Below are 16,877 nucleotides of genomic sequence, written 5' to 3'. Positions count from 1 at the left end.
TTTTTGCGAGCATTACCAATAAGGTTGTCATTCTTATGAGCAAGATTAACGTTTCTCTGCTTAACTTTAATATCAACACTTTCACAATGTTCGTCAAAAAAGGTGATCAGATGATTTGTACATAAAATAAAGTACTGATCCTTATAATCATGCATCCACTTCTAATAAAACCCGTAATTTTAGATTACATGTAGAAATACATGACTTTCCTCTTGAAATAAAGCCGCCAACAAATCAGGCGTACATACAGGTATAAATCAAACAAGCTCCTGAGTTTATTACCAGCTCGTGTATCAAAGAATTCAATAGCTGTCACGACTGTGTGATCGCTTCCTGCTGCTATTTCTACTGCTGCTATTTCTACTGCTGCTATGTCTACTGCTACTACTCCTATCGCGACTTCTTTCCCGACTATTTTTATGTCTACTGTCGCTATGTCTATCGCTGTGTCTATCGCTGTGCCTGCTGCTACTTCTACTGCTGCTTTTTCTTTCTCGACTACGGCTGCGACTAGAACTGCGACGTTTTCTTTCATGGCTATGCTCTCTATCATCGTCGTCATATTCCTTCAATTTTCTTTTCGCAATTTTCTTGAATAAACTGGTATCCTTATATTCAAAGGCTGCACGTCTATTTTTTGCTTTTTCCCGTTCGCTTTTCGAATCTATTTGTTCAGGCTTTGCGCCTAAGCCCAGTAATGCTTCTCTTTGTTTGATTGTCACCGGTGGAGGTGCCCTAAGAGTAATATATTTATCGTTTAGTTGACATTGTTATCATGCATGCTATACACAATTTCAGACACTGGAAGGAGAAAACTTACGGTGAGTTCTTTCGGTTTCTTCCGATACCTTCGCCTTCTTTCCAGCCTAATCCTCTTAACAAAGCCGCTCCAAATTGATCTACGGGTATATTTTCGTAATCTTCCATTGTTGTTTCGTCCGGTCTATGTTGAACGTCATCTCTAAAGGCAATTGTCTCATATGAAGGGATCACTAGGTTAGACTGTTCCTCTGTTCCATTTGTTTCGCCTTTCGACTCTTTTATAATTGCTTCTATTGCTTTTTCCTCCATCGTTTTTTCTGTAACTTTCTCTATGTCATCTTCAAGATTCTTCTCAGTTGTGGTTGTGGTATTCATAGTGATAGTAGTAGTAGTGGTAGTAGTAGTTGTAGTTGTTGTTGTTTTTAGCATATCGTCTTCAGTTTTTACCTCTTTTTTTGGTAGCTGTAAACCAAAATTACTGGTGCCTTGTAGTAGCTCGGGTTGTGCAGCTACATGTTCGGAATCAGATACTTCTTGTTGCTGCGCCTTTCCAGGCAAGTAAAGTTGTTTTTTATGTTTTGCATTTGCTCGCCAGTCAACGTTGGGTAGAGCTTGTATCCTTAAGGGTTCATGTTCTTTTTTCGGCTCGGCTCTTTAGTTTATTAGGAAAAAAGAAAGGTGTCAATGAGTGAATTGTCTCTCTCTATGAGTAAAAAATAGACTTTCAAAATATTTACTCTTTAATCTTATTGTCTTCCAAACCGATCACACGCTCTTCTTGTATGCTTTCATCTTGTTCATCATCATTGTGAAATACAGCACCTTTGTTTTGAAATTTAGGTCTAAATGACTTAGTTTGTAGTGGTAAACGAGTTGTCATGCTGCTTTTTGTCCAAAATAAAGAACTTCTGAACTTTGAGGTTATCGATACAGAAAAAAAAAAAGTAAAGAACAGAAGATACTGGGCAGTCACCTGCGATTTTAATGCAGACATGTCTGAGACAGAAGGAATTCAGCTGCAAAAAGAGTGCCTGAAATTATCAGATTGTTGTACTTCCCTGCTTGAAGGTTTTCAATAATACGAATATTTCTGGGTCTTTTCCTTTCTGAATTTGCTAACAATAACGACTGCGTAATAAACGCTAGAGACGTGTTCAGTGCGACTACGATGCTTCAGTCAAACGCCCAGTGATAGCTTCAGAATTATACAACGAACCCTACCTCAAAACATAGTGGATGATATTAGCGGTTTCTAACAAATTGATTCAAATTATGATGGTGTTACATGATGGACAAATACTTTGAGCATGCTTTCTTTCTGTATTTTCTGACTTCTACTTTATTGCTTTAAGCCAGCGAAATGGCACTTTATCTGCTTTTGAATTTACAGCAAATTAAAAACACGACCTGAGTTCTTCAGTTTTGGCAAAAGTATACCTTTTTCTTCTCTTTTAAACACAAGATCGGCAGTAGTAATGGCAGTAATGAAGAATAGCAGCAAGGTGATCTTCACGTTCATCTTAACAATGGCAATTTCCACTTGTGTAGTCAAGGCTGCAGGAGACGAGGATATATTCGAATTGCAACCTGAAATCCACCACATGTTCAGACCGGCCGAAAAGATGCCACCTGCTGCCTTTTCACAACTTTTCACACTTCTGACACTTGCTCCATGGGCCATTCTTGCCTTAGGCGTAAGTATTACAACGAATGAATTTTTACTTATGGCAAAAGAACACATTTAGAATAACATTTTTCTTTTACAGTGGTTCAAGCTTGAATACACACCCAAAAAGATTATTTCAGAGTTGATAGCAGGCCCAATCACTCGTACAGCTTCAATTATCGTATTTTTAGCCTCTCTTATTTCAATTGAGGTTCTATTCTATCTTTATTGGACTCGCTTAAACCTATTTCAGACTTTACCGTATCTTGCAGGTTTAACCATCATCACGTTTTTTACTGGACAACGTGCACTCAGTGCGTTGCAAAACAGAAGACTAGCTAATTATAACGACAATTAAATCGACATTATATCGCTTATGTATTTATTATGACATGCATAGGAAAAGTAACCCAATAGGCAATTAAACAGTGATTATTTCAGAATTTGTCTTTATTTGTTCCATCTTTGATTTGGATCATCTATATTTTCATTCATCTATCCTTTACAACGTTGATAGGTCTATCGCTATATATGGTCAGTATGAATTCGGCCGCTATATTTTCATCATGCGTAGCAACAACAATTATATATCCACATTCATTCTGACTGAGGGCAACATCGCTTGTCGCTACTCCTTGGATAACATTTGTATATGGGCCTGAGGTGGCCATTTCTTTGCCAAGCAATTCATTGGGGTATCTTTCAAATATGGTAACATTCATTGATGGAACTGAATCACTAGAGTCAGTGCGTTTTCCTTGTAAACGGACTCTACGGTGGTTTTGAAGCGAACTATTAGTGACTAATGATATTTAACCGGCTGAATGTAATAGATAGAAACTCACTTAATTGTAGTTAATTCGCGTAATTTTAATAAGTATCGTGGGTTCTTATCGTAGTTTCCAAAACTTGGACAGCCCATAGCATTATATCCAACAACCCATTCGTTTTGAATAACTTTTTTAAACATACCCTAATACGAAATATTGTTGATGTAAGATGGCTTTTCTAGAGTGTAAATATATCTTAACTTACGGCTCCCTCTGCAGGAATCGGCTCAACGTTCACTTTAACCGAACTACTTAATGTTAGAATAAACTTGCCTAAAAGGTCAGGTTCAAATGTTGAGGCTACTACTGTATATTCACCAGCTAAAAGTCATAAATGGATAAGAAATTAGCACAGTTGCTAGCGATGCAAAATGGATAGAATGGCCATTAATATTTTACGTCTAATATCAGGTAATTCACAATAACAAAACCCATGTCTATAAGGCCCTGATTCGACCAAAATATCACGAACAGATACGCCTGACACTCTTTTGCCGCCTTCAACAAGCAATATATGAACGGCATAATCCTTTGGTGCTTCTAACTGGAGGAGTAGTCCCACTGGTGGATTCAGGTTAGGTATCGAGATTTTCCACTGTGGATTGTTGAGATAAGTGGCATTGCAAGCATTTCCTCCAGCTGTTTGGTCAGTCCATTGTCCTTGTATCTAAGGCGGAACAAAGATGCCTAGTATTAAAATTTTTGGTCATCTTTATGACTGATTTGGGTCGTACCTTTTGCTCGATCGAATAACGCATTGGAACTTCTCTCAATTCAAATGGAGCAAGTGAATACGCGCGTAAGGAAAAATAAAGAGAATGTTCTTTTTCATGCTGAGATACTACAATAGTATAATCACTCCATCCTGCAGGTGCATTGAAACGAACCAAAATATGAGGGCTGTTAACATAGGTCCCCTAAAAGAATGCATCCGTTATAAAAGATCATTAGATGTTTTTTCTTCAATGCTGCGTTATCATACAACACTGTACTTCTTTGAATGGTGTTCCAGGGTAAAAAACTCTTTTGCCATTTGTTTTACTATACACATGCAATGTGATATAGTCTGTGTTTTCTTCTTCGGTCTTCATAATATGCTTTGATAATAATAACCATATAGCCGCAGGCTTTTCTTCGGGTACATTGACTTTTAGGCTAAACTGTGGATTGTACCCCAGACTGTAAATATCTTTTTTGGGTCCTCTATGCTCGGGCCAAACTGAGTGCAGGACCCACCGATGTGTGAACAATTCAGGATTCCAATTCAAATGTATAGATGCAAAATTGGTACACACCGATTCAAAGTCAATCCAAAAAATGCCATCATCTTTTTGCTCTGCTGCTTCTGGATCAAAATCGAGTGCTCGTTTCAATTCATCTGTCCAAAAATTAGTATCAAGATGGCTGGATGGCCCGCGCCAACGGTTATGACTCCAGGGATTCTTTACTTGTAAAAGACGCTTTCGATCATATAGCAGTTTTATATCGATCACAGCGTAGGCATGAGTGGGAACCAGACCTAATCGTATTGCTTCATCTTCTGTCATATCACCTGTAGCAATTGTTACTAAACAATCACCATATTTGATACCATCGTAAATACGATCCCACACATTATCTGCAACAAAATGTTTGCTATCAAAGATTTAACGATACGATAAATAATTATTGCTCAAACATAAGGCGTTCTAAGTGTTTAAATTACTTACTCGTATATAAAAATATGCTCGGGAATCCATCCTGTTAGACAGCTATTGTATAGTAAAAGAAATGTAATATATTAGTTGAATTATTGATCTAATTGTTTTCTATTGATGCCTGATATTACTGTAAATCTATGCCTGAATTGCTATACATATCATCGAGAAGAGCGGTCAATTAGTTACAGGTATAAAAGGGGTCATATATGTACGTAAACAACTTACGAGCCAGGGAAGTCATAGCCGCCCATTAGTTTCATATACTGAATAGTTAATTGAGTAACCATCATTTTTTTAAATCTCATTCATATTGGTCACTTACAGCTTTTTCAATAATGCTTGCCCATAATTCATTTTTATTAGTCGAAAATGTACACATGAGAGTCCCATTTCTCGAAATAGGCAATAGATCATCTACAACGACCTTTCTAGCAATACCATTAAATACAAGTTTAATCACATATTTTCCATTTGGATTGTAGCAAGGCTGACCATGTTTGTTTTGAGGGTATATACAAGAGGTGATCAATTGCCTTTTAAATTTTTGTTCATAAGCAGCTGCCACACAAAGTGAGGCTACAAATGAACAATCTGTAACAATATCCTGAATGATACTGGTGCTATGCGATGCAAAAAGTCGTTTTAGTCATTTACCATCGAATTGCGTCTGGTTCGGAACGCAAGAGCATGCATGATAGATAAATAGACTCACCTTGAAATAAGACATATTAGTTGAGGAGATCTCATAATATCACCGGGTCTTTTCCATCCACCAAACTTCTCCAGCTGCTTTGACGACAGTCTCAAAGAGCCTTCAGGATCTAGGAATTTTGTTTGATAGGAAAATTGTTCCTTTAAATCGGTTTCATCTATCCACGGTAAGAATGTTTTGCCATTGACACAAGAGGTATATTTTAAAACTTCAATTTCGTTTACAGATAGCTTTTGAGTCATAATGTCATCATTCATAGGTGGTTGTTGCAAGGAACTATTGTTGAAACAATCAATCGATCCAACGGAGGGTATAGAACAGGAGCGACTGTGAAATCTTGTCAGTTCTGGTCGAATAGATACTGAAGAAGAAGACCGTGTTCGTAGTGTGGGTGACGATGCTGATTTCTCGTGCATATTTAACAATACTTGACTATTATTGCTGCCACTGTTGCCTTTGTTCGTCTTAGGTTGATGATTGGCAGAGACAATTTTCTTCAAAGACTCGGCCTTATTAAGTGCTTCTGAAAACTCTTTTTTCACTCGTGCCTTTTCTGCTGAAATATCATCGTATCCTTTAAATGCTCTCAGGAACAGTTCCGCTGCAGTAGAATAGTATTCCAAAGCTAAACTTATATTGCCCTGAATTTCATTCAATTCGCCCTGATCGAAAGCGAACTACCGTAGATATAATCATCAATGCACTGAATCCCTACTTATTATACTTTCATCTGGAAGTTTCACTATCTTACTTCTGCTTTCTCAGTGTATTCATCCTCTTCTGTCCGCGATATATCGGAATCATTTGAATCACGTCGTTGTTGATGAGGCGAGTTTTCGTTGATGTATAACGAAGACGGATTGATTTTAGTCAGTACTAACAAATGATTCAACTGTTCAACTCTTTGTCTATATTGATTCAATTTTTGTAACAGCTCATTGTGATCAATATCGAAAGTGCTATCTGCGTTAAAGTTAACAAACTGTACATCGACTCTTTTAATGACAGAAAATTGCTTTACCTCGAAGCAGCTCTGTAAAGTACTTTAAAATAGTACAAAAAACGTGCGTTAGTCGTCAATGAGATCAAACTAGTCTAGGAGTAAAGAAGGGGGAAGGCACATGCTGTACCTGTATGGTTTTTTGATAGGCTTGTCTAGCTTCTGTATATCGGCTAAGGGAATCTAGTTCAACAGCCGAACAAGCATACTTATACGCTTCAAGGTAAAGATGCCGAGTTTTGTCGCAGGTTGAAGATGATCTTAGTTTAACGATTGTATGCTTTTGTCTTATTTGGACAATACAATCTTCACTTAGAAAAGGTTGTTGCATGAAAATAGACACACATACATGCGAAAAGAAAATTTCAGAAGGAGGATAGAAGCGTTCAATTGAAAACCTTACTCAGTATAAACCCGCTCTTTTTTGAAGTTTTAAATTTGTGTGTCCAGCAAGCAGGTGTGTCAAAAAAAAAAAAAAAAAAAAAAAAAAACCAAAAAACACTTAAGAGATAAATTTACACAAAATTACAAAGAATTGAGCCAAGCTTTATTATCGATATGTTACAAAAGAAAAGAAAAAGGAGCGGGATATGGAAAAAGTTACTAAAAGCGTCTAATGTTCTTCAGCGGCTTCACAGTGAGCAGCATAAGCAGCTTCATCCATTAAACCTTCGAGTTCAGAGTTGTCACTGATCTCAATCTTTGCTAACCAACCTAAAAAAACGAGTAACAGATGCTGAGTCAGTCTCTTATATCATTTCATTGCAACATGTTATCTGTTAGAGAAGTTTTAATATTACCATCTTGTTCAGGGCTTGAGTTGATTAAAGAAGGTTCGTCACTTAATTGTTCGTTAACGTCGGTAATTTTACCAGAAACGGGAGAGTAAATATCGCTAGCAGCCTTTACAGATTCGATAGCACCGACTTGATCTATTTGAGAGAATAAAGATTTCATGAGTCACGTAAATTAACAATTGATATTGGGCACAGGGACACGTAAGTAGATGTTAACACACACACACACACACTCTCTCTCTCTCTCTTTTTTTTTTTCTTTAGTTTTTAACCTTACCTTCTTTCTTGACTTCATCACCAACAGCGGGTGTTTCAACAAAGACGACATCACCCAAAGCCTTTTGGGCAAAGTCAGTGATACCAAAGGTACCAACACCATTTTCGACAGAGATCCATTCATGATCGGCAGTATATTTCTTGGCTTTTAAAGAAGTATTAGCCATCATGATAATCTTTCGCAATACAGAGCCTTTTCCTTAAAAACACTTACTGGCATAACCACGGAAGACAGCCATAGTAGCTGACTTACGGAAGGCAGGCATGTAAGTTGCAGAAACAACGCGAGAAGTCAAGAGTCTGAGGGACATATTTGCTGTGTTTTTCGAGATGAGGTGAAGTTGAATGAGCTTGTTGAAGATGAGGAAAGAAAAAGTAGAAAATAAAATACAAAAAAGCAAGCGAAATAAAGGTTGCTTTGTCTGACTCGGTGGAATGAAAAAAAAAATAGATTTTCTCTATCTTCAAAGATTTTAAAAGAAATTATTTATTTCTTTCCATTAGAGGGTTGTGTTGCTCGAGTATAAAATCCTGGGGAAGGCCGTTAGTTATATTAAAACCCCGAAGTCAAGTAGTTTTTCCCTAAAAAAGGAACCGCTAAATCACCTCACCTTACTGTGTCTCCATGTTTCAAGCTCCATTTATCGCGCTTATCCACCACTACTCTTACTTCCATCAAAAGAAAAATGTATGATATAAATCATTTTAATAGGTCATAGCAGTTTTTGCTTAATCAAGATTTTGCTTGAAATGAACTGCATATATTCGATGAGGGTATGAGAATAGATATACAATATTTTATTGAGTTATTAGTTATACATTTAATAGCGCTTTGAACGAAGGGGGTCGAAAAAACTGCGGACAGCAGAAGGACCAGTCCATGTGCCTTTTAATAAACCATTCCAGTAAATGGAAGGAATGATTTCCTTGTTCAAATATTGTGCTAGTTTGCTGATGGCTCTTTGATCAACAGGGAATGTTTCCAAAGGTTTTCCAGTGTAACCAGAAAACTCAGCCAAGATGAGCTGATTTTGACCCACGATTAAAGGACAACTAGTATAACCATCATACTTAGCATCCTCTATCTTCTTCCCTTGTAAATCAGCGATCAGGTTTTTCTTCAAAACACCTGACTCAGCAGTAATAGCGGCTGCTGTCTTAGAGGTAGGAAGTGATGAACAATCACCTAAAGCGTACACATTTTTGTACTTATTATGACGAAGGGTTTCCTTATCAACATCTACCCAACCAGCTGCATCTGCTAATTTAGATTGTTTTATAAAGTTGGGAGGACCTTGAGGAGGTGCAACATGGATGAAGTCGTATGTATAAGTTTTGAGCTCTTGATTAGCATTGTTCTGAAAGATTGCTTCATGATTATTGGCATTGATTTCTACTAATTCATGCTGAAAATTGACGGTAATGTTACGTTCGTCCGCCAATTGTTGCAATACACGACCGTAGTGATCAACACCGAAAATCTTCGCAGCCGCTGTATTGTAAATAACGTTGGATTTGTCACGCACACCATTCAGACGGAAAGCCTCCTCAGCCAAAAAGGTAATTTTCGTAGGTGCACCGGGGCATTTCAAAGGTGTGTTAGGGAAGGTGAATAAAGCATTACCGCCCTTGAAATTTTTAATGAACTCGTATGTCTTTTGGACGCTATTGGCATCATAATTTGATGAAACACCGTCCTTACCAAGAGCATTTTTTAAGCCTTTAACAGCATTCCAGTTAATTTGAATGCCTGCTGCGACAACTAAATAGTCATATCCAACTGTTTGACCATCGGCAAGTTTGACTGTGTTGTTCTCTGGATCAAATTCTGTAACTTTATCTTGGATCCATTCAGCATTTGCGGGCATAACTTCACCCATTGCTTTGACAGACTCATCAAAGTTTTTCAGACCGCCACCTACATATGTCCAGAGAGGCTGATACTATTTTGGAAACAATTGAATACACCAACCTTTTATCATTACATTTGAATGAATAAGGACTTACATAATGCTTGTCAGAGGGTTCAATAACAGCTACTTGATTTTTACCCAATAATTCTGAGAGAGTTGAAGAGACTATATTTGATACACATTTTTATCATCAGTTCGAGCTGGCAATATTTATTATTTTAGTTGGGGTGACGTTGCATCTGTCACATTTCCTTAGTTACCTGAGAGACCACCAGGGCCGCCTCCTACGACAACAACTTTGAATTTTTGATCGATAGCCGTGGCTTTATGTACTTCAGTAGCTACAGTAGCTAATGTTCGTCTATTAAAGACCTTAGATGACAAACTTGTTCGTACGGCAAGCATTTTTATCCAGGAAAGTCTGACGGAAGAGTGGGGAAAGGAAAAAAGACAAGCTACAATTAGTTTGACATTGTCTCCACACAATATTCAACATTTCAAACTCAGTGTATTGCGCCATATTCATAAAAATTTGATAGGCAATCGTCATGACACTGATTGGTGTAATGAATTTTCGAACGAAAATATGTCCCTTGAAGTGTTGCAAAACCGGTATATATATCATTCGAAACTCAAGTTAAATTCAAATAAAAAAAACTACCACTTGTCGCGGCTTTTTACTAGATGCAGTACACAATGTTGGCCAAGATCTATGAAAGTATAAACTACGAGCTATAGTTCTGTATGTCTTTGACATGGATGGTTCATTACCTAACTTCTAGAGTCTCTTCAAAAATCTCAATGTGTTGTTTATGATTGAGAGACCCATAGAGCTTTTGATTTCGTTTTTTTTTTCTCAAAGAATTTCATCAACTCATTGCTTGTATCCGTGAAAACTTTGAACTAAGATGTAGGGTTTATAACCAACAATGCATGCTGGGTTCTAAAAGCTGCTCTGTAGGAGAACAAATGTAAAAGTTTATCTTGAGAGAGTCAATAGGTGCATTTAAAGTACAAATGTTATTGATTTGTATACAAAGTAATGATAAAAAACAATACAAGTATAAGATAGTTAGTGAGTAAAAATATACATAATGGAAAACAGAAACACCTAAATTTCTTTGGCTACAGAACGTTCAGCTCTACTTTCAGAATTGAATCCTTCCCTCAAAACATCCACCTTATGCTTGACCTTATCCAGTCCCCAAGCAACCTTACGAACAACTCTGTGCTTACTGATTTTACTCTTTTTCTTTTGATCGATTATATCAGCATGCATCTCTGTCTCGTCAATGTCAACAGGTAAATCTGCATCAGAATCATCTGTATCGTCATCTTCACCGTATTCTGAAGAAATACTACTAGAACGTCTTCTTCTACCATCAAAACCATTGTTACTGTTCGAATGCGTTTTATTTTTCTCCTCTTGAACAGCTGTTTGCAAGTCATAATCATTCTCAATATCGTCTTCTTCTTCGTTGCCTGTCTTTTCCTTCTTTTCATTCTGTTCTTTGATCCATTTCTGAGCCTTGACTTTTAGCGTTTCACCATAGAATGGGTCAGCACCAACCATATCTTTACGATAAGAGCGTAAATGAGTGTGAACTGCAGAGAATCCTGGAATTATTTTAATACGCAAGGTGACTTGACCATATCTACCCTCCTCACTCCATGCATCCTCGTTGCGGTTTGATAATTTGGAACTTAAACTGATATGATCATGAAGACCGATAGTAATATCTTGCCATTCATTATCGACAGTATGCTTCAACCAGCATCGGCCCGTTGCTTTATTGGTGCTCACAGTACCTTGAGACAACTGTACATAAAGTGCTGTACGATAGCGCATCATTAATGGGAAGTAAAGGTGTTGACCATACCAACCATAAGGGCCAGACTTCTCGACAATGTCAGGATCCACTTCTGTTTCATCAATTGGAGGTCTTTGGCCAATGTTTTTGGATTTTAGTCGCTTGATGATGGCTGGGTCGACATTAAGAGCAAGTGTAGCCTTTGTAGAATTAATGTCGTCCTGTGTAAATGGGTCTTTGAGGTTCGACAGGCTCAATCTCTCAACTACAAGTGTGCCAACATCTACATCAAATGGTATTGTTTTTAGTGCTAAATACGTATGGAATAAAACAAGTTAACTCATTAGGCAGGAAGCTTACCACAGCCTTGTAATTCTCGAGGCAAAGTCATCTTTACGGGCTTATATTTGATGGAAAGCAAAACTTTACCAAAACCGATACCGTTTGATAAGGGGATCCATTTTTGAACTTCCTTGAATTTATCTCCTTGGTCTTGGAAAAGATCTTTCAGTGAAAAACATTTTGTACCAAGGACTGGGTCACGCTCAAGCTCAACGGAGTTCTTGACAGAGATTCGAATGCTAGTGTTATTGATATCACGAACAAAATTTTCAGTGATAGCGTTCCAATGCTGTACAATAGAAGGAGGCGAGTCAATACTTTGGGTCACTTGCAGAATAATAAATCAGTTTATACTCACAGGACTAGGGTTTCTTAACTTGGTACGGGTTTGATAAACTTTCTTATCGTTAATATAGAAACAAGCGTAAGGACTCACAACAGAGTTAGGACTATATGGATGTTTGAATTCTTCGGTCGTCGGTAGAACTTCAGGATCACCGATCTCCAAATCAACTGCTTGGTGAATTGTAACAGACAAAATGCCGTTTGTGTGCAAAGGATCAAGTGGCTGGTTCAGTAAAGCGTCCATTTCTTTTTCCTCTTGTTTCCGTACGGCTTCAGGTTTCTCTTTCTTTGATATCATATCTCCAGAGAAAATTTCCATACCGGCTGTAGGATATTTAGGATGGAAACTCATCTTCATGTTGAGTTTGACCTTCGATTCCTCTTCATTTTTGCCGTCAATTGGCACCCAACTAGGTGATAGAACGAACATTATTTGATATTGGCTTCTTTTTCCGTTTATACAGATGTTGCTTACTTACCCATCATAAATGGTGCGCTCTTCCTGGCAGTAGCTTTCGACATTGCCAAGCTTGTCAAGTTTTCCTTGTACGATATCTTTTACAGAAACTGATACAGATCCCCACAAGTCATCAAATTTTACTTTATCAGCGTCCCAAACCTTGACGTCAACCTTGGTATCGGTTACAACATCATCTGGAATACAAAATTATACACTTGAGCAAAAATGGCTTTTGAAAAAAATCAGAAAGTTACGTTTTTACTATACCTTTATAAACGAGTACGTAAAGGTTTTCATCCCATCTCGGATCCTTATCATTGGTAAGGATACGAGTGCTGGAAGAACTCTTCTTCGGTTGAGTGCTTAATGATAAACTGGCGTAAGAATCTTCCATATCTATAACATTTCATGAGCACATTGAGTAAGATACCATCTTAAAGTAATGGATCACGGTATCAATAGATTTACCTTGTAAATTGAGAGAAGCATCTCTTGTTGCGCCTCTTACTTCAACTTTTACCACACCAATTGCATTGGTATCTTGATTAAATGCACCCATAAGGGCGCGGACATCAACTGTCATACTCTTGGGGTCTACTAAATCAGCAAATCCAAGCTTGATGCCTTCATTCACAAGCGTTTTGATGGTAGGTAGCTAAATGAGGATGTATTGGTTAACATTTGCTCCTTCAGCCGTTGAGAAATATAAAAATACGAAAAACTTACATTCATAATATTCAAATGCTTAGATAAGGGCATGACTCCAGTTTCAATCTTTGGTACACTGGTAAATGCAATTGTTACTTTCGAAATGAAAGGTATACCAGGTGCGGTCAAAATCTTGAAACGAATCTTTCCTGACAAAGCCGTGAGCTCAGCTTTTATGTCTATAGGTGCCTTAAGAGCAGTTTGAAATCGAATAGCTAAGCCAGGAGGTGTTGATTTTGGACCACGGTTGGTGACAAGTGAGGCAACAGGGTGGGCATGGAAACTGAATGCAGCTTCACCAAACTATGTTGAAATGACCGACTGTCAGTATAATAGAAAATAAAGATCGACGAATTATCATGTTTGAAACTTACAATGCTTTCTTCTGGTTGACCTGGTAACGGAGGAAACACACGAATCCTACAAAATCATTCATTTCCAAAATTAAAATTATAAGACGTTAATTTGATACTTTCCCAGCTTGAAATAATTAATCTCTTATTCTTTTCTTTCTTTTTTCTTCTTTGGAGAACTTACATTTGGACCCGCGGTGCCTGAACACCAAGATCAAAATCAGAAACCTTCACGGCTTGCTAAATTCGGATTAAACGGTAGATTTAGCAACTATGACAAGATAATTGTCTCAAATTTACATAGCAAATAGGTAATAGGTCTCGACACTTACAATAATCTTCGGTGCTACACTTTGTAATGTATCTTCCAATATATCCTCGACATCAGCGAAGATTTCTGGATCAACGCTACGCCAAATTTTTTCAACCATGTAGTTCAACCATTCAACTGATTCGCCTTCAGAGGTGTACAGCTATAGTTCATTACCTTTTGAATAAAGCGTTTTCTATATGTATACATATATATTTTTGATCCGTGAGATTCTTACTTACAGTTTTCAATCCTTCTTGCTTTTCTAATTGCCATTGTAAGCCTTCAGAACTTGTTCTGCCCAGATTCCAATAGGCCCAAGCACAGAAACAGATTAAAAGGAAACCAAAGATTATGCCATATTTCCAACGACCCACCAAGTAGCATACCACAGAAGCAACAATAATGTATTTAAGTGCTTTGATTTGCAAGTTCCAAACCAAATCCTCAGGCTGAACAGGTTCCAAGGGTGTGGAGTGATGCAATCTGGACTTTTTGCTTGTAATACTTGACTGATCAGACGTATCAAATATTGTTTTCAAGTCTGTCATTGTTCGATCCAACAAAGAAGATTGACTGCTTCGACGGCGTGGCGCTGCCATGTCCAAACTATTTTGTCGGCTGCTGCTTGCATTAGGAACATCCGAACTGTTTGCGATCGGTACATCCGAGCTGCTGCCATGCGACGCATCATTCATTCCTTGCGGCGGCTCATTCATTGTAGGTGCCCACTGCTTCGCGTATGGCTCGTCAGGGTTGTTTGACCATACATGCTGGTGATCAGCTTGTTCCGGTAAAATTGCATTACCTGTCTCTTTGTTCTTCTGCTGTTGTTCTTGTTTTAATTCTGTCTCCGACTGTGTATGCACATTGCCAGAAGCATCCAAAGTATTACCAGGATTTTTGTGCTCTTCTTGCTTCTCTTTTTGCTCTTCGCTTGTCGTCTGGTTTTTTTGTTGGATATTTTTGATTTCTTGCATGTTCTCTTGTTTTCTTTCTGTTTCCTCGTTAGGTGATTCATTCACCTGCAGAGCTGGCTCATTCTCGGAATGAAACTTGACTGTATCAGCCATTAATGCAATTATTCAAAATAGTTGATACAAGACGGTTTTGAAAAATACACAAAAATAAGTAAAAGAAACTGGCGCTGTCAATGGTCGATCAGTTGTTCGTGTTTAAATTCATGCGTTTTGGATTGCTTCCACCTAATAGGGAATTATTACGATGTATATACGTCATAGAAGTAGCTTTGATAGACATTAAAAACGGTCAAGTACAGGAATTGAAAGCCGTAAGATCTGTAAAGCATTTCAACGAACTTTTTTGTAATGTTTGTTTCAATTCTGGGGCAGATTGATTCGGACTCAGTTGACGTTACAACTGTGATAAACTGGTGCGTTTAATCTTACTTTTACCTATGATTGAACCTTACAAAATTTATCGATCACCTTTCATCATACTTATATTCCCATTGTAGCAAAGAATAAAAAAAAAACCAAAAAAAAAAAACCGTCTATCTTCATTAGATATCAAGTAAAAATAGACGAGTGCTTATTGAAAATCGACACGCTAGTATGAAACATTTAAGCAAGCTTTTTGCTATAAGAAAAGAATGTTCTGCTTGTCCAAGACATTTCCATTGATGCTTTTTTTTCCGACGAAAATTAACCATTTCTCCATTGGAAACATGTATTGAAGAATGAGAAGGCAAAAGAAGACTCAAAATTGCGACTTATTATTGACACTTTGATCGGGAAAACCTAATATGCTTTGGGATCTTGGAGTGCATTTTCCTTATCATACTAATGATGCTAGTTGAGCGGATTTGACAATATGACATATTGCTTCTGCACCTTCTATTCTGTTGTTACTGTGAAATGGCCTGCAACCACAAAGTCTGAATAAAACTTGAGAATATCAGTCCATGCATTTTCAATTGTTGATACTCTATAGCTTTATTCTTAAACTTGTTTGCTTTTCTTCAGCTGGACAGAAGAAAAAAGATACAGCTCAGGTTATCTTTGACAAAATGGAAAGAAAATGAAGCCGATGTCAACTATTTGCTTGAACATCAAAGCCTTGCGCGTCTTGTCATTAATCACCCATCCATTCGCATGAAGCACAATTCCTAAATCATCAATTTTCTTTAAACGAGTCATTAGCTTGCAAGCTTGCTGCACTTTTAGATGTCTAGCGTCATAGGAATCTTAACCGCTAATGTAACACATGCCTTTTTTGAGTAATCCTTGGTATCGCATTAAGCGATCGGTTTCTATAGCAGCTATCCCCTGAACATATCCAAACTTGGAGAATTCTAAAGCTCTTACACAACTTATACGCTCGTTTCTTCATAACGATATTACTATGACTTAATAACCGAACTCGCTATGATCAAGCAAAATTATTTGCTTGCCAAAGCCTGTCTATAGCTATAACAATTACTACGTTGACAATTTCAAAGATATCATTGCAAAATACTTCCTAATCAAATGAAGAGACCAACTTCCCTGAAGAACTTGACTGACATGGATCTAAGTATTTCATAGATGCTTATGGGACTAATCAGGAAAATCGTATAGAACTTATTGATTGTGTATTTCCTCGGTCTCTAGCGAAACATTTGATTCTCTTGAAGACTGCAACACATTCTAAACACAAAAATTGTCAGTTTTAGGGAATTATCTGATTATGGGATCGACCAAAGCAGCTACAGGAAGACCTCGAGCATGAATCTGTTATTTAGTGATGGCATGAAAATCTAATCTTGACGCCCACTCACGTCCAATTTCTTTTTAGGCATTGTCTGGACTTAAAATGGAAAGGCTATAGCCTACGACCCTGTTAAAAATTTATTTCTTAAAGTATGTTTTCATAGTTTTTCGGATTTTCTGT

General features: G+C 37.5%; 6 protein-coding genes across 6 annotated transcripts; 1 reads left to right on the top strand and 5 right to left on the bottom strand.

Annotated features, from left to right (window-relative positions):
• Window positions 1-302: 302 nt before the first annotated feature.
• BDF20DRAFT_819633 (DExH-box splicing factor binding site-domain-containing protein) lies at window positions 303-1,642 on the bottom strand (the record flags this gene model as incomplete). The annotated part of the gene is made up of 3 exons (XM_053077473.1): window positions 303-735; window positions 821-1,414; window positions 1,500-1,642. 3 exons carry the CDS (start codon window positions 1,640-1,642, stop codon window positions 303-305), a joined length of 1,170 nt encoding a protein of 389 aa, XP_052936203.1.
• A 502-nt stretch (window positions 1,643-2,144) lies between these two features.
• BDF20DRAFT_868523 (Oligosaccharyltransferase subunit Ribophorin II-domain-containing protein) lies at window positions 2,145-2,872 on the top strand. The gene is made up of 2 exons (XM_053080941.1): window positions 2,145-2,456; window positions 2,529-2,872. Exons 1-2 carry the CDS (start codon window positions 2,238-2,240, stop codon window positions 2,784-2,786), a joined length of 477 nt encoding a protein of 158 aa, XP_052936202.1. The 5' UTR covers window positions 2,145-2,237; the 3' UTR covers window positions 2,787-2,872.
• BDF20DRAFT_868518 (uncharacterized protein) lies at window positions 2,873-7,127 on the bottom strand. The gene is made up of 14 exons (XM_053080940.1): window positions 6,801-7,127; window positions 6,692-6,713; window positions 6,422-6,633; window positions 5,671-6,347; window positions 5,281-5,578; window positions 5,184-5,221; window positions 5,087-5,107; window positions 4,968-5,009; window positions 4,251-4,893; window positions 3,993-4,175; window positions 3,658-3,925; window positions 3,464-3,579; window positions 3,274-3,401; window positions 2,873-3,199 (listed from the first exon to the last, which is right to left on the bottom strand). Exons 1-14 carry the CDS (start codon window positions 6,999-7,001, stop codon window positions 2,920-2,922), a joined length of 3,129 nt encoding a protein of 1,042 aa, XP_052936201.1. The 5' UTR covers window positions 7,002-7,127; the 3' UTR covers window positions 2,873-2,919.
• A 156-nt stretch (window positions 7,128-7,283) lies between these two features.
• BDF20DRAFT_818889 (glycine cleavage system H-protein) lies at window positions 7,284-7,910 on the bottom strand (the record flags this gene model as incomplete). The annotated part of the gene is made up of 3 exons (XM_053077414.1): window positions 7,284-7,384; window positions 7,471-7,602; window positions 7,745-7,910. 3 exons carry the CDS (start codon window positions 7,908-7,910, stop codon window positions 7,284-7,286), a joined length of 399 nt encoding a protein of 132 aa, XP_052936200.1.
• Window positions 7,911-8,564: 654 nt separating this feature from the next.
• Window positions 8,565-10,061, bottom strand: BDF20DRAFT_820316 (uncharacterized protein; the record flags this gene model as incomplete). Its single annotated transcript, XM_053077532.1, has 3 exons — window positions 8,565-9,686; window positions 9,751-9,821; window positions 9,917-10,061. The coding sequence occupies 3 exons, from the start codon at window positions 10,059-10,061 to the stop codon at window positions 8,565-8,567; spliced, it is 1,338 nt and encodes a 445-aa protein (XP_052936199.1).
• A 468-nt stretch (window positions 10,062-10,529) lies between these two features.
• On the bottom strand, window positions 10,530-15,470 carry BDF20DRAFT_974130 (uncharacterized protein). Its single transcript, XM_053085052.1, has 12 exons — window positions 14,673-15,470; window positions 14,228-14,606; window positions 14,008-14,148; window positions 13,860-13,915; window positions 13,697-13,742; window positions 13,341-13,625; window positions 13,083-13,269; window positions 12,882-13,010; window positions 12,634-12,808; window positions 12,168-12,564; window positions 11,828-12,098; window positions 10,530-11,750 (listed from the first exon to the last, which is right to left on the bottom strand). The coding sequence occupies exons 1-12, from the start codon at window positions 15,056-15,058 to the stop codon at window positions 10,768-10,770; spliced, it is 3,435 nt and encodes a 1,144-aa protein (XP_052936198.1). The 5' UTR covers window positions 15,059-15,470; the 3' UTR covers window positions 10,530-10,767.
• Between the last annotated feature and the right edge of the window lie 1,407 nt (window positions 15,471-16,877).

Source organism: Mycotypha africana (assembly GCF_025528875.1).
Source record: "Mycotypha africana strain NRRL 2978 chromosome Unknown BDF20scaffold_5, whole genome shotgun sequence".
Taxonomy (NCBI): domain Eukaryota; kingdom Fungi; phylum Mucoromycota; class Mucoromycetes; order Mucorales; family Mycotyphaceae; genus Mycotypha; species Mycotypha africana.
Note: the sequence above shows the minus strand (reverse complement) of the source record. Positions and strands in the feature narration are given on the sequence as shown.